General features: G+C 39.5%; 1 protein-coding gene across 1 annotated transcript in view; it reads right to left on the bottom strand.

The window, feature by feature from the left end:
• The window catches only part of aplf (aprataxin and PNKP like factor), a 31,717-nt gene that overhangs the window by 4,638 nt on the left and 10,455 nt on the right, over positions 1-16,624 (bottom strand). The window contains exons 5-10 of the mRNA XM_062439143.1: positions 16,264-16,450; positions 14,120-14,261; positions 9,768-9,955; positions 7,555-7,760; positions 6,541-6,669; positions 5,034-5,080 (exon numbers count right to left, since the gene is read on the bottom strand). Coding sequence (XP_062295127.1) covers positions 5,034-5,080; positions 6,541-6,669; positions 7,555-7,760; positions 9,768-9,955; positions 14,120-14,261; positions 16,264-16,450 — 899 coding nt within the window. The remainder of the gene's footprint in view (positions 1-5,033; positions 5,081-6,540; positions 6,670-7,554; positions 7,761-9,767; positions 9,956-14,119; positions 14,262-16,263; positions 16,451-16,624) is intronic.

Here is a 16,624-nt window from a genome sequence, read left to right as displayed (position 1 = left end):
TGAAAGAAGAATATGAAGGAAAGAAGGCAGAGCTGGGGAAGACAGAGGCTGAAATTCAGAAGTTGATCCAGAAGAGACAACTGAAGATTCGAGAGATCAAACACTCAGTTGACCTCAGTGAGGAAGCTGCAGACAGAGAGAAAGCAGAAGGTGTTCAGGTCTTCACCGCTCTGAAGGAGTCTGTTGAGAGAAGCCTAAATGAGCTCATTGAGACGATTGAAGAGAAGCAAAGAACAACAGAGAAACAGGCTGAAGACTTCATCAAAGAGCTGGAACAGGAAATCTCTGAGCTGAAGAAGAGAAGCTCTGAGGTGGAGAAGCTCTCACACTCTGAAGACCACCTCCACCTCCTCCAAAACTTCCTGTCCCTGAAAGCTGCTCCACCCACCAAAGACTGGACAAAGGTCAGCGTCCGTCCATCATATAAGGGGACTGTTGTGACAGCTGTGACTCAGCTGGAGGAGACGCTCAGTAAACAGAAGAACAAGCTGCTTGAGGCTGAGCTGAAGAGGGTCCAGCAGTATGCAGTGGATGTGACTCTTGATCAAGATACAGCACATCCTAATCTCATCCTGTCTGATGATGGGAAACAAGTAAATCATGGTGATGTGAAGAAGAAATTCCCCAAAAACCCAGAGAGATTTTCAAGATGTGTTAGTGTTTTAGGAAAGCAGAGTTTGTCTTCAGGCAGATTTTACTTTGAGGTTCAAGTTAAAGAGAAGACTGACTGGATTTTAGGAGTGGCCAGAGAGTCGATTGACAGAAAGGGAGGCATTACATTGAGCCCTCAGAAAGGTTTCTGCACTATATGGTTGAGAAATGGAAATGAGTACAAAGCTAATAATAACATTCCAGTTGATCTCTCTCTGAAGTCTCCTCCTCAGAAGGTGGGGGTGTTTGTGGATTATGAGAAGGGTCTGGTCTCCTTTTATGACGTAGATGCTGCAGCTCTTATCTACTCCTTTACTGGCTGCTCTTTTATTGAGAAACTCTACCCATTCTTCAGTCCGTTTTTAAATTATGGTGGTAAAAACTCTGCCCCTCTGATCATCTGTCCTGTCAATGGTTCACACTGTGCAGTGTACAACTTCTGATCAAATTCACACAACTTTATTCTCACTTGTAGTTAAAATCAAAGTTTACAAAGAAACCAAAAGTTTCAGTTTTGAGTTCAACCGTTTCAGGCTCCATCTTTGTAAATGCGAGGATTTACTGCTATGTTCTGCTCTATATAATAGTAAACTGAATATTTTTGGGTGTGGTGCATGTTTTTTTACTGTTTTCTTACTTTTAATGGAGTAAAAATCAATCAAAAAGAGAGAGGTTAATTTTAAATGGCAATAATCATTACCTGCAGCACTAGTTGATCATTAGAAAATATTGACGCTTTTCCATTTTACAGTTCTAGCACTACTTGACTCGACTCTGGGTTTTTTTGCGTCTCCATCCGGGATAGTACCAGCAAGTACACCATCACCTCCATGTACTCCATTGTTTATGTGTTTGTGTCGCGTATAAAACGAAGTCACAGCAGTTTTGCGCAGCCGTGCTATGACGACCCCGCCCACGTTGAGGATGAACTATAGTAATGGGAAAGATTGTTCCTGGTACCAAACCCAGTCGAGTAGTGCTATAACTGTATAGAGGAAAAGCGCCATATGTTTATGTACATTTTTATATTTGAGGTTTGGTTTTATTATCAGTCATTTTGCCATTTGCAGTTTGTTTGAATACTGATGAGATTGATTATGATTTAAAGAAATCTGTAAATATGTGATTGTAAAAGAAACCAACTGTAAACTAAACTAGGTGTGTAGTTTTAATGTGATGCTTTAACAACATGACCTGAGTAAGCAGTGACTTGTTGAACACCAAACACTAAAAATAAAGCCTGGTTTACAGAGAAGCTGAGTTTGTGTTTCTGTTATTAAAAATGTAATATCGGGAAGTATCGGTATCCGGTTTTTATAACCGATGTTTGTTCTGTAGGCTTCCAATTCTGATTGTAATTTCCAAGCCTGCATGAACGCAGCATGGGAAGTTTACTGGCGTGCACTTGATGACGTACAAAAACAACAACAACAACGTGCTAGACTCATGGGTCGCTAACCGTGGCTATCAAGTTCATAGCGTCCACCGCCATGTACACAAACACACAAACAGAAACGAGGATTTACCTCCTCATTGTCATTGTCTGTTATGTTTTCGGCGAGTCGCCTCTGTGACGTCACCGGCAGAGTCCGGTGGGTCCTATCCATAGACTGTACATAAAAAATGGACGTAACATCCGTGACGTCACCCATTGGTTTGTGGACTGCTGCTCGGAAGCCAATAGTTTCGGATCTGAGCAGCGCCATCTTGAAAATTTCAGGTGCATGCTGGGAAAAATAAAAACAGGGATTCTACTTATATGGGCATCAGGAGGAGCATGAGGCGCCCTCCTGAACCTGTGAACCAATCAACCTGTCAATCACGACGTAGCCACGCCCTAATGCATACCCTGCTTTATCGTCACATATAAAATCAGGGAGGCCAAAATGTCCCAAATGAACATCATACTGCATTGAAGAAGGCTTTAAACTAGCGATTGAGACCATAAACACATTTTGAAAACGTTTACTGAGGTTAGAAATCAAGTGAGAAGTTGGTGAATTCTCCATTGACTTGTATAGAGACGGAAGTCCTTTTGACACCAAAACGGTCGCCCCCTGGTGGCCTTTTGATAGAATGCAGTTTTAAGTTACTTCCGCGTTGGCCTCATTTCAGAGGACTTCTGGACCACAAATAAACATGATTGATCCCTAATGAAGCATCTAGAGAGCAGATAAAGTTCATTTTTTAAAGTTTGTATGAGAAAAAAAACATAAAAAACACCATATAATGATCCAATTTCAACAAATTAGATTTAACATGAAGAATAAACACATTTTTGCATGACAATTTTTGAATGTTTTTGATAAATATGGGTCAATAAACGCTACAAAAATTATTTTAAAAAGTTGAAATGTTTCCTTTTTTGTATATTCTGGGTCACATTAGGGGAAATCATAAAATGTCATGCTAAAAATGATGTCAAATTTGACCCTGAACAGTATGTTAGAGTTGAGACAGATTTTGCAACACTCTCTATTCTCCCTTTAACTCATCAGTGTGACGTGTGCAGACATAATTCAGCATTTCATTTCTGTTTTGCCGCTCAGAGCTGTGTCCAGCAGCAGCAAAGAGGAGGAAAAGATCAGCGTGGAGCTCCGTCAACGTCTCTGTTTTTTATTTCCTGTCAGTAAAAAAAACTCGAGTCGAGTCGTAACGTAACGTCTTCAATCAGCGTGACGACAACTAAATGTCAAACGAGGCATCAAAATGCAAATGCTGCTCACAGGAACCACAGGAGCAAAGAGGAGGTGCTCATAAAGAGGAAAGAACGAGGAAGAGGAGGAGGAGGAAGAGGAGGAGGAGGAAGGTGTGTGTGACCGGGTCATGAGGTCATTTCTTCTACATCGGAGGCTAAATGTTCTGAAAGGCTCAGAAATTACATTAAAGAGCCATAAACAAAAAGATCAATACGACACGGATTGGTTTATAGATCCTGTGTGTGTGTGTGTGTGTGTGTGTGTGTGTGTTTGTGTGTGTGTGTATGTGTGTGTATGTATGTAGGTGTGTGTGTGTGTGTGTGTATATGTTTGTGTATGTGTGTATGTGTGTGTGTGTGTGGTGTATATGTGTGTTTGTGTGTGTGTATGTATGTATGTATGTATGTGTGTGTATGTGTGTGTGTTTGTGTGTGTGTATGTATGTATGTGTGTGTGTATATATATGTATATATATGTGTATATGTGTGTGTGTGTATGTGTGTGTGTGTATATATGTGTATTTGTGTATGTGTGTCTGTGTGTGTGTGTGTGTGTGTGTGTGTGTGTGTGTGTGTGTTCTTCTAGGGTTCAGCAGCAGATCTGCTGCTAAATGGTTTCAGATGGAGATTCATCTTATAAACGGTCGTGTGTGAGTTTATTTTTAGCTTTTCGGACGTCAGATGAAGAATAAACAAAAACACACAAACTACACACAAACTACACACAAACTACACACAAACTACACACGTCTTTTTTTCCCCCCTTCAAACGTATAAAAACATAAAAGTACAGATGTGTTTCCAGCTGCTGATATAAGACGGAGAATCTAAATGTAATCAAACAGTGATCTGTAAAATAACATCTATAAGTTTCTTTATTTGCGTTTAATGTTTTTATAAGTGGAATCATTTTATTTATCTTTATTTATTTAGTTTATTTCTTTATTGCAAACATGATAAAATAACAAAGGAAATGAATCAATACGAGCTCTACAATCTGATTATTGATCATCTGTGCTGTTTAAAAATGATGATGTCACCGCTGCTGCTGCTGGTTAAAAGATCAATGTGATGAATAAAAAGCCGATCACACTTATTGACAGCTGCTGACTGTGAAACCATGTGATCCCCCCAGCGAAGAGGTCATCACCCCCCCCCCCCCACTGGATGTACGCAAGACAGAACCGGCCCGCCGAGGAGTTCAATCCAGCCCACTTTCCTTATTATGTTCTTTTCCTTCCTTCCTTCCTTCTTTCTTTCTTTCTTTCTTCCTACCATCTTTCCTTCCTTCATTCCTTCCTTCCTTCCTTCCTTCATTCCTTCCCTCCCTCCATCTGTCCTTCCTCCCTTCCTTCCTTCCTACCATCTTTCCTTCCTTCCTTCCTTCCCTGCCTCCCGTCCGTCCTTCCTTCCTACCATCTTTCCTTCCTTCCTTCCTCCCTCCCTCCCTCCCTTCCTTCCTTCCTACCTTCCTTCTGAATGTCTTTTAATTATGAAAAAATTAAATATGTTCAATAACCAATAATCCATTCTGAGATCCTCATTAATCTCCTTTTTGTTGAGTTCAGATTTTCTTTGAATAAATACTCTGTGATGCTCTGACCTTTGACCTCACTGTTAATTAGCACCAACATGAACAAATATCATCAGTAGTGAACGAGAGAGGTTAAATAAAGCAGCGTACCTGGTCTCTTGGTGTGTTTGTATTCTTTCCTGTGAAGAGGATTTTTCCTGCGAGAGAAAAAAAAAAGTCAAAATCAGAGTTTAGTTTGTGGCCAAGAAACAAGAAACCAGAAACTGGAGAAAGAAAACCTCAATAAAGATCCTGTTTATATTTGTTATTACGCTAAAAACGGAAAATACTGAAACTTACTTAACAGTCTGCTGTGTTGTTGAATCCGTATTTAAATAAGGATTGTCATATAGACTAATGTACCAACCAGGTGGGGAGTTCTGGTCCTCTGAAATGAGGCCAACGCGGAAGTAACTTAAAACTGCATTCTATCAAAAGGCCACCAGGGGGCGACCGTTTTGGTGTCAAAAGGACTTCCGTCTCTATACAAGTCAATGGAGAATTCACCAACTTCTCACTTGATTTCTAACCTCAGTAAACGTTTTCAAAATGTGTTTATGGTCTCAATCGCTAGTTTAAAGCCTTCTTCAATGCAGTATGATGTTCATTTGGGACATTTTGGCCTCCCTGATTTTATATGTGACGATAAAGCAGGGTATACATTAGGGCGTGGCTACGTCGTGATTGACAGGTTGATTGGCTCACAGGTTCAGGAGGGCGCATTTTGGATGCAACCACATGTTTCACTGGTCCACTGCATTGAATTCTCCCATAGAGATAAATACAGTTTAATCACACAGGGATGTATGAATGACTCATTTTTTAGTAGGGGGGTCATTTTAGTCCCTAAAGAGCTGAGAGGAACAATAATGTGTATAAACTGTATTAACCTTTGTGTCGTCTGTTTTGACTGTTCCTTCTTTCCTCCCTTACTTCCTTCCATCTGTCCTCCCTCCCTCCTTCTCCCTTTCTTTCCTTCCGTCCTTCTTTCCTTTCTTTCCTTCCTTCCTCTTTTCCTTTCTCTCTCCCTCCCTCCCTCCTTCCTTCCTTCTTTCCTCCATCCTTCCTTTCCTGCCTCCCTTCCTTCTTTCCTCCGTCCTTCTTCCTCCCTTCCCTCCTTTCTTCCTCCCTCCTTTCCTTCCGTCTTCCTTCCTTCTTTCCTCCCTCCCTGCTACTTTCCTTCCTTCCTTCTTTCCTCCGTCCTTCCTTTCCTGCCTCCCTTCCTTCCTACCTTACTTCCTTCTTTCCTCCGTCCTTCTTCCTCCCTTTCCTCCTTCCTTCCTCCCTCCTTTCCTTCCTTCCTTCTTCCTCCCTCCTTTCCTCCCTCCTTTCCTTCCTCCCTCCTTTCCTCCCTCCTTTCCTCCCTCCCTCCCTTCCTTCCTTCCTTCTTCCTCCCTTCCTTCCTTGACTCGAGGACAACAGGAGGGTTATAGACCTATTATAAGTGATGGATTAAAATAAAAATATATATATTAAAAAGATTGTCCGTTGGAGAAGCCCAAATGATCAAGAAAATAAAAGATAAAAAGGCCAAAAATGTCCTTAGTGAGGCACAAAGGGTTAATCTGTGTCTTTCATCATGTAGCAGTAATGACTGAGCTGTGCTGTGATGTCTGACCTGTAGCAGTCGGTGCCGTAGGGGCACTCGGGTCGGTCTTCCTCCTCCTCCTCATCCTCCTCCTCCTCCTCGTCCTCGTAGTCGGTGTCGCCAGGGTGACTGCTCTCCTGAAAATGGGCCGGGTTCTTCCTGGAATAACAAACAGCGAGAAGATGAAAGTCTTCAATCTGCTGGAGGAGAAACACTCTGTACACACTTCACTGCTGTCAGACTATTACACGATGTTTACAGCGTCTGCAAAATAACACCAACAGGGGGACAAATATCTGAATGCAGTGATGGAAAGTAACCAAATACATTTAGTACAATGCAGTTTGAGGTACTTGTACTTTACTGCAGTACAGTTTGAGGTACTTGTACTTTAATGTAGTATTTCCATGTGATGCTACTTTCTACATCTCAGAGGGAAATATTGTACTTTCTACTCCACTACATTTATTTGACAGCTTTAGTTACTTTTCAGATGCAGATTTGACACAATGGATAATATAACAAGCTTTATAAATACAACACATTGTTAAAGATGAAACCAAAAAGCAGTGTGTAGTCGGCTCACATTTCAGATGTCTATGAGTTGTTAACAGCTCCACCAAATAGTGATTTTTCCCTCTAAACTTCTCACATGCTTTCATTTCAATAAATGTTCAAATGATCCAATATTTCAGCAAAAATCAAAGATTAGAGAAAAAGTCCAAAAACTGAAAACACATTTGTGAATCAGAACTTAGTTTTTTCTTCTTTCCTCTCCCATTAATCATCTCACCACCCCTCACATTTATCTGCTGACCCTTTGGAGGGGCCCCACCCCTAGGTTGGGAACCACTGGACTAAACCAGGTTGGGACTGCAGCCTTACTCTGCTTAGTTTAGGATTCTCTCTGATGACACTGAGAAGCTTTTTGGACCTGATTCAGTGTTTGTGTCTCTTCATGTTCGACAGCTCAAGTGTCTTCATTCAGAGATCAAAGTAAAAGCTTCTGGCAGTCATCCTTGAACTTCCTGTTCCTGAGCGTACCTGTAGCAGTCTTTCCCGTACGGACACGGTGTTCTGAGTTTGGGTTTGGCCGCCGAGCCGCCGTTTGAGCCGCCAGACTCTGTTTTTTTGGTCGTCCTCTGTCTGTTTTTTGTCTTGTTGTTGTTGTCGGACTCGCTGCTGGTGGAGCCTCGCTGTGCCTCCTCCTCCACCTCCATGCTGACTGTGGGCTGCTGTGAAGGAACGTCCTGAAAGTCAACATGAAACACAAAGAGACACATTAGATCATCATCACTTTAGGTTCAGTTATGTCAAAACACAGCATGGAAGCATTCACTGGACACTTATTAAAGGGATAAGTCCTGATTTAAGAGGGTCACATTCACACACTCTCCACTAGGGCTGGGTATCGTTCAGGCGGGGAGTTCTGGTCCTCTGAAATGAGGCCAATGCAGAAGTAACTTAAAACTGCATTCTATCAAAAGGCCACCAGGGGGCGACCGTTTTGGTGTCAAAAGGACTTCCGTCTCTATACAAGTCAATGGAGAATTCACCAACTTCTCACTTGATTTCTAACCTCAGTAAACATTTTCAAAATGTGTTTATGGTCTCAATCGCTAGTTTAAAGCCTTCTTCAATGCAGTATGATGTTCATTTGGGACATTTTGGCCTCCCTGATTTTATATGTGACGATAAAGCAGGGTATGCATTAGGGCGTGGCTACGTCGTGATTGACAGGTTGATTGGTTCACAGGTTCAGGAGGGCGCCTCATGCTCCTCCTGATGCCCATATAAGTAGAATCCATGTTTTTATTTTTCCCAGCATGCACCTGAAATGTTCAAGATGGCGCTGCTCAGATCTGAAACTATTGGCCTACGAGCAGCAGTCCACAAACCAATGGGTGACGTCACGGATGTTACGTCCATTTCTTATATACAATCATGGGTATCGTTTTAAAAAATTATGATAAACACAGACAAAACAAACAAAGAAACCGTACTATAAAATGTAACCAGAAACTACTTTTAAGGCACCAAAATGTGAAAACCTTTTCTGTTGTTTACCTCACAACCATCATGACAGAAGATAAAACAGCTGCTGTCATAATAACCTGCAGTGTTATAAATCTCTGGACTTATGTCTCACCAGTGCCTTATTTTTGGTCGGAAAACTCACTGAGATGATCTTTTTACAACCATACTGATTTATAGGTTAAGATGAGAGGAAGCTGAACCAGAAGCCTTCATCTGGGAAAAGACTTAGAGAGTGGTTAATCCTTAAAGGCGACATATTCTTTACATTTCCAGCTCTATATTAATATTCTGTGTCTCTACTGGAATATCTTTACATGATTTCCAGTTAAAACTCCTTATTTATCTTCTACTGGTCCTTTATGCAGCCCCTCAGTTCAGCCTCTGTCTATTAACAGGCCGTTTTAGCTCCTGTCTCTTTAACTTCTTAAGCCCTAGCCATATTTTCAGAAAAAAACGCCTAAAAAGACATACCCAAAGTAAATGAAGAATTGCTTCACAATTATAAGGTTCATATGCATTTCCTTGGTGTCTGGAGACCTCAGGGCCCCTCAGAGACCCCTAAAAATAAAGTTTACATCTATCTATCTATCTATCTATCTATCTATCTATCTATCTATCTATCTATCTATCTATCTATCTATCTATCTATCTATCTATCTATCTATCTATCTAGGGAATGTATGTCAGAAATAGTGTGTCTGTTATTATACCTCAGTAAATTGGAATAAATGAAAGTAGAAATGTGAAATGTCTATCCTCGCCTATTTTCCCCCTATTTGACAGAGGATAACACCATGCTAACAATCATTTCATGCACACAGATGCCACTGAACACCTTCAGCAACTCCTTTACTACAAATGTACCAAATTTGATAGGATTTGAGCAAAGAGCAAAGCCTCCACAAAGGTTTTAGTTAGGATAGGACCAGGCGGACATTCATTTGGCACTATTTGGCACAGTTTGGCACCAAAGTTATTTTCCACTTCCAAAGGAAACTGGCTGAAAAATACAACTTATGTCCATTACAGGAGTCTATTGCCATTTACTGGAGCTTTTGGGTATGAAATTTACCAGTTATTATCCGACATCGGAACAGGATACAAATAACAGTAAATTAAAAAAAACAAAAGCATATTTAAATATTGAGCAACCAGAAGCCGGGTGACTCTACTATATAACATGTTTTAAATTATTATCATCATTATTAATTGCACTCAACTGATTTGGGCTGAGCTTCTTCTTTATCGCTCATCTTCCTCCTCTTCTTCTTCGGCATCTCCTCTTCCTCCTCCTCTTCGCTAAGCTCCGCCCTCCCAGATGTGGATGTCATAGTGGGCGGGGCCTGTTTGACCGCCGCTCGTTTCGTGCTGGTTGGCGTCGCTGTGGATCCTTTACTCCTCTTTACAGCTGGAAGTCAAATATCAAGAAGTACTTTGGTAATCAAATAATCATTTTAGGGTTTTTTTTATGAAGCAAAACAGACAAATATTTACATGCTGAAGCTTCTCAGATGTGAAGATTTCATGTTTTTCTGTGTCACACATGAGAGTAAACTGAATATCTTTAAATATATAAACCTGTGGAAGCTCCTGTATGTCTGTATTAACTGTCTGGATTCATTTTTGTCTTATTTTAACTTTTATTGCATCATGTATTTCTGCTTTAAGCCAAAGACAGATTTCCATGTGAGTGAACAATAAAGATTTCTATATGATTCTTTAGATTTTGAACTTTTGTTTAGTAAAAACAAGACAACATGAGACATAATAACAGTAATTTTATAAAGTTTTTGGCAATAATATTGATAAAAACAATTAATCATCGAGTTGCAGCCGTAATCCTGTGAGACACATCTGATAAAAACATTCTCTAACTATGAGCCGGCTCCTGAAAGTTAAGATCACAACATCACAGGTTTGTCTGGAAGCTTTCCATCGGTTCACTCTGCCTTGTTAAAAGCAGCTCGGAGCAGAACGGCAGCTTAATGGAAGCAGTCAAACGTTAGTGATCATCCAGAGTAAATATTAGAGCAGCACTCAGAGACAGACGCTGTTCAAAACCTTTAAAATACACAAACAGGCTGAACATCATCACTGTTCTCTGTTAGATATCAGAAAGTCTAAACACTACAGAGCCATAAAAATCAGCCATTACTACAACAACAACTACTACTACTGCTACTACTACTATTATTACTACTACTACTGCTACTCCTACTAATACTACTACTACTACTAATACTACTATTACTACTAATACTGCTACTACCACAACAACAACAACTACTACTACTACTACTACTAAATCAGCCCAAAATATCATCAGTACTCAGTTACCAGCACTTGAAGCCACATAGGTCTGTAATGATAACTCCTTTTATTTGATGATATATTGTGTCAGAAATAATCTAGATAAATGATATTATTGTCATTTTAAGATCATTTTATACCACTGATATAATGATTATATAATAGAATAATAATGTAAAGGGGATTGGAGAGTGGGAGCTACACTTCTGTAAAACCACAGACTGCCATTATGGTTGGAGACAGAGTTATTTACCTTTAATCCTTCTGCAGTCTCCACTCAGGATGTACACAGTGAGGAATGGAGGACACTACGCGTGGCCTCGTATTTCACCACATGTACAATCTATAAATCGACACCTTGGTCTCTGAAGCAATAAGCAAACAGAACCTCCCTGTTCACCAACCGAAAAATCCTCTTTCAGCTTAACCCAGACTGTCTTCCTACGTGAAATGTCTGTATAAATGTTTACATTGGGAAATGGAGAGATCATTTTAAAGTGATATGGGATTTTTACTCCAGATATCCAGTTTGTCTCAATGAAACAGTCTGTTAGGTTTTTACATTCTGTTGATTTAAAAATGACTTTGGTTCTTTATTAAGAAGAAAATCCTTAGACATTCATTGGTTTCAGCTTTGTGTGATTGTGATGATTCGATGCTTGATGATGAACCGAAGATCTTTGACGTTTAGAGACAAAACTTTTAAAGATATCAGTTTGAACTGTGGGAAACGTTTTCACACATTTTCTGACATTTTATAGACTGGATCTACAAGATTGCTCAAAATAGAAAGGTACTAAGTAAAGCTTCACACTTCCGCCCTCTGGAAGGTGATACAGGTCTATGGAATCTCACTTTTTACCCTAGTGCCATTAAAAGTATAAACTCATCAACTGTGCAATAGTGTATACTGTGTATGCACCCCGAGTGTGCCAGCATGTGCAATTAAGACTGTAACTACTGCTCTTACTCCTGTATTTCTTTACTGCTATTTAATATATTCTCTGTTTTAACCATAGTGTGTTTTATGTGTCTCATTGTCTGTTGTTTCATGTGTCATTAGCCACTGGTTCTACTGCTGTGCAATGATAATGAAACACTTGATAGGATGTTACACTTCCTATCAATCTGTCAACTATCACAGCAGCAGACCATCGACATGCTGCTGTCAACAAACGTCTGGAGCGAGACGGGTTCAGGCAGCTCTGGATAACATCACCTGCTCACTGGAGGAAAAACACGTCCTGCACAAGAAGCCCCGAGGCGTTGAAATGTATTCTCTGCACGTCTGCAGTCGTCTGTTTATATTTTATCTTTATCCACATGTGCCAGCTTTTAACGTTCTGTGTTTCCACTCACTCATGTTTCTTCTGTGCAAATTGAAAATGATGAATTGAGAATAAAACCAGGTGGACAGAAATCTGGTGAACCTGGTGGCTCAGTTTAATACATCTGTCACAATCTTATATCATTATTCTTTACTTTAGAGAGTCACAGGGACATGCAGCAGTTTACTTTCTTTCTCATAGCGGATCTAAAGCTGCAGCTGTCCTTTAATCTTAATGAGGCAGTGTCATGTTTGAAGCCCTTTGACTACTTAATAAAAGCACACATCATACAGGCAACTTTACGGTTCATAAAGAGGACATCTCCAGCTCTATATTTATGTTCTGTGTCTCTACTGGAATATCTTTACATGATTTCCAGTTAAAAACACCCTATTTATACTTGTGTTGTGACACAAGTATCGTGATAATATCGTGTTGTGACACAAGTATCGTGATTATATCGTATCGTGATAATATTGTGTCGTGACCCAAGTATCGTGATAATATCGTGGTGTGACACAAGTATCGTGATAATATTGTATCGTGACACAAGTATCGTGATAATATCGTATCGTGACACAAGTATTGTGATTATATCGTATCATGACACAAGTATCATGAGAATATTGTGTTGTGACACAAATATAGTGATAATATCGTATCGTGACACAAGTATCGTAATATAGTGTTGTGACACAAGTATCGTGATAATATTTTATCGTGGCACAAGTATCGTGATAATATCGTATCGTGACACAAGTATCGTGATAATATCGTATCGTGACACAAGTATCGTGATAATATCGTATCGTGACACAAGTATCATGATAATATTGTATCGTGACACAAGTATCGTGATAATATCGTGTTGTTACACGAGTATCGTGATAATATCATGTTGTGACACAAGTATCATGGTAATATCGTATCGTGACAAGTATCGTGATAATATTGTGTTGTTACACGAGTATCGTGATAATATCGTATCGTGACACAAGTATCGTGATAATATCGTATCGTGACACAAGTATCGTGACAATATCGTATTGTGACAAAAGAATCGTGATAATACTGTATCATGACACAAGTATCGTGATAATACTGTATCATGACACAAGTATCGTGATAATATTGTATCGTGACACAAGTATCGTGATAATACTGTATCATGACACAAGTATCGTGATAATATCGTATTGTGACACAAGTATCGTGATAATATCGTATCGTGACACAAGTATCGTGACAATATCGTATTGTGACAAAAGAATCGTGATAATACTGTATCATGACACAAGTATCGTGATAATATTGTCTCGGGACACAAGTATAGTGACACAAGTATCGTGACACAAGTACCGTGATATTGTATCGTGACACAAGTAAAGTGATAATATCGCATCGTGACAATATCGTATCGTGATAATATTGTGTCGTGATAATATTGTGTTGTGACACAAATATTGTGATAATATTGTGTTGTGACACAAGTATCGTGATATTGTATCGTGATAATATCATATCGTGTAGCCTCTGGTGTTTCCCCCCCTAGTATTCAGTAACATATTAAATATTCAAAAATGAGGAAAAAACCCTCCTGAGCAAGGTCTGACTTCAGATGTAACTTCCTTTGTAATCATCAACATTTTCATCAGCAACTGTAATTTAATGACACACTTTTTCTCAGTAACTGTAACGGATTACGGTTACATCTATTTTGTAATTCAATAACATAATGCTGTTACATGGAACTAGTTACTCCCCAACACTGGTTCTATTTAATATTTTCGTACCTCCTGAACACTACTGCTACTGGAGGCAGTCATGATATTTCAAAAACAGTACATTCAGGAGTCTCAGTCTTATATAATTAATATTAATAAATGCCGACCAGTTGTTTAAGTGACAGTAAACAGGAAGTGTGGATGCAACACCTTTAGGGGCGGAGGAGGAGGAGGCCTGTGGAGCTGAGACAGCCGCCATCATCCACGCAGGTAAAACTCTCTTCTTCTGTGCAGGTAAAGCAACGTCGTCACGCTGGTCAGTCTTCACTTCCTGTGGTCGAGCCTTGTCTCTCTGTGAAAAAACAACACGTGTGATTGGCTGCCTGCAGGTTTGTTCCCACTCTGTGATTGTTTGGCTGAAACATTCCTGCTCTCCAATGTTTTAAACTGTTTTATATCATTCAGAATTTAATATTTGAGAGTTTTGTACTGTTGATCAATCTGTGAAGCTTTAATGGAGGTTTGTTCAGACGCAGCAAAACCTGTAATTTTTAATCTATATAAATAACAACCTCTCCAAACACGACTCAGTTAACATGAACATGATGTCAAACGGAAAGTCGAAATATAGTCTGAGGCTTATCCAGTGGGGACGTGCTACATAAAAAAATGAACAGTACCTAAAATATGTTTCTGAAAACAGAAGACAGAAATGCAGCAACAGAAAATTGATCTATATTTGATCAGCTCGGCCTGCTTTTATAGTTTGAGTTGAGTTTTCCCCCCCAAACTTAATTGACTAAACAACAAACACACATTTATTTTGGTCTTTTGGTGCTAAAGTGCAACATCTATGTTGTGTATTGCAACTTTAAAGCAACTATAGCCGATATATATTTCATAATAACTGATCTAAGTGTGTTTGTGTCTCATAGTGATGCAATTATCAGTGACTCTGCAACTCCCCTCAACTTTATGGAGCATTACAGTGAGTTTCTCTTAAAAGACCAAAGATTTCCTGGGAGTCATTGATAACACAGGACCAGACTGTAGATATCGGCTCCTCTGCTCGGTAGTGTATGAGTACAGTTTGGTGAAACTGATGGAACAAACATAGTAGATACAAATGATAAAAGCTGAGTATCTTTATCTGGAGGAAACCTTTAACTGTGAGATGATCTGAGTTTTGTGAGTTGTAGGATTTCTTTATTGGGTAAACAACACACATTTGTTTTGGATCTGAGATGTTGGTGCTATAGTGCGACCATGTAGTGGCTGTTAACTTATAGAAAGTCCAGAGCAGACAGAGCAGGAAAGACAGCAGCCTTTGTTACCATTATTCTGTTATTCTGTCTCTGTGTGACCAGCAGGAAGCTCCGTCCTCACGGTGGGATTATAATAAAGAATAAAGTCTAGACCTGCTCTATGTGGAAAGTACCTTGAGATAACTTTTATTATGATTTGGCACTACATAAATATAGACTGATTGATTGGTTAAAAGCTAATGTGAATGAAGGCAGGAGGGCTGCTCTGTGCTCACAGTGTCCTAATAAACTACATTATCACAGTGATGAAAGTGTCTGGCAGTACTGATACAGTAACTGTGGTTCACCAGCACATCTCTGCTGTCCAGTAGTTATTATTAATCCCTTCATTAGTGCTTTTATAAAACAGAAAATAACTGATGATAGACGCACTAGGTCTATTTAAAGAAGGGACTGTATAATATCTGTGAAGAGGACTTTGGACAGTCAGATGAGAGCAGCTCTCAGACAGTCTGTCAACACTTATCAGAGGCTGTGACACATATCCTTCATTTAAGACAATCAAGTGTGTTACCTAGCATGTTCTCTTTTTATGGGTCATGTTTCTGTATTGCATGTCCACAGATAGAAGTTGGACAGTGCTGTTGGTACGACTGATTTAATGCTAATAAACAGGATATTACTCTAACTATCACACTGTTGATGCACAGGACTAACATCTTAGATTTTGAGACCAGGGCTGGTAAAGTTTGTCCAGAGATAATTTCAGTACAAATATCTGACTGGGAACCTAGAAATTTCGATTTCCGAGTACAATTGGAACATACCAATAGTAACGCTCTTCCAGTTTCAATGTTTTTTACGTGTCTTCTGTAACTGTCCAGGGACTGCAGTTGAAAATTACCCAAGATGGCTAAAACTGGCAAATGTAGTGAAATGTCCACTGTAACTTTAAACTGTATAAATTAATGAATTACTTTTTCAAACCAGAATTGACTATATTTGTAATTATCCATCAATGCTTTTAGAATGTCTCTATGATGGAAATGTTTCTCTGCTGGTTAAGATTTAGTTTGAGAGTCAGCAAACCTTATTTAAACTTCTGTCGGCTTCTTCTTCTGCTTCTCCATCTTTTTCTCCATCTTCTTCTTCTTCTTCTTCTTTATTGGACAGAGTTGCCAGTGTAGCTTCCTCATTGGCTGGAGCTTGAGTTGGCTCAACATCTGGCTCAGGTGACACAGGAAGATCTTCCTCTTCTTCAAGCATTTGACTGTTTCTACAAAAGTAAATAAACGACATTAAACAACGGGACTATTAAAAAGGTTGTAATCCACTTTTTAAAACTCCAGTTCAAACAGAGGATTTCTTGGGAAACACAGCAGAAATTCCAACTTGATGCTTTGTCTCTGATGCAAACTGGAATTTCTGCTGAATCTTACATGAGCCTCTG

The sequence above is a fragment of the Scomber scombrus genome, chromosome 2 (assembly GCF_963691925.1).
Source record: "Scomber scombrus chromosome 2, fScoSco1.1, whole genome shotgun sequence".
NCBI classification, from domain to species: Eukaryota; Metazoa; Chordata; class Actinopteri; order Scombriformes; family Scombridae; genus Scomber; species Scomber scombrus.
This window is presented reverse-complemented; position numbering and strand designations above follow the sequence as displayed.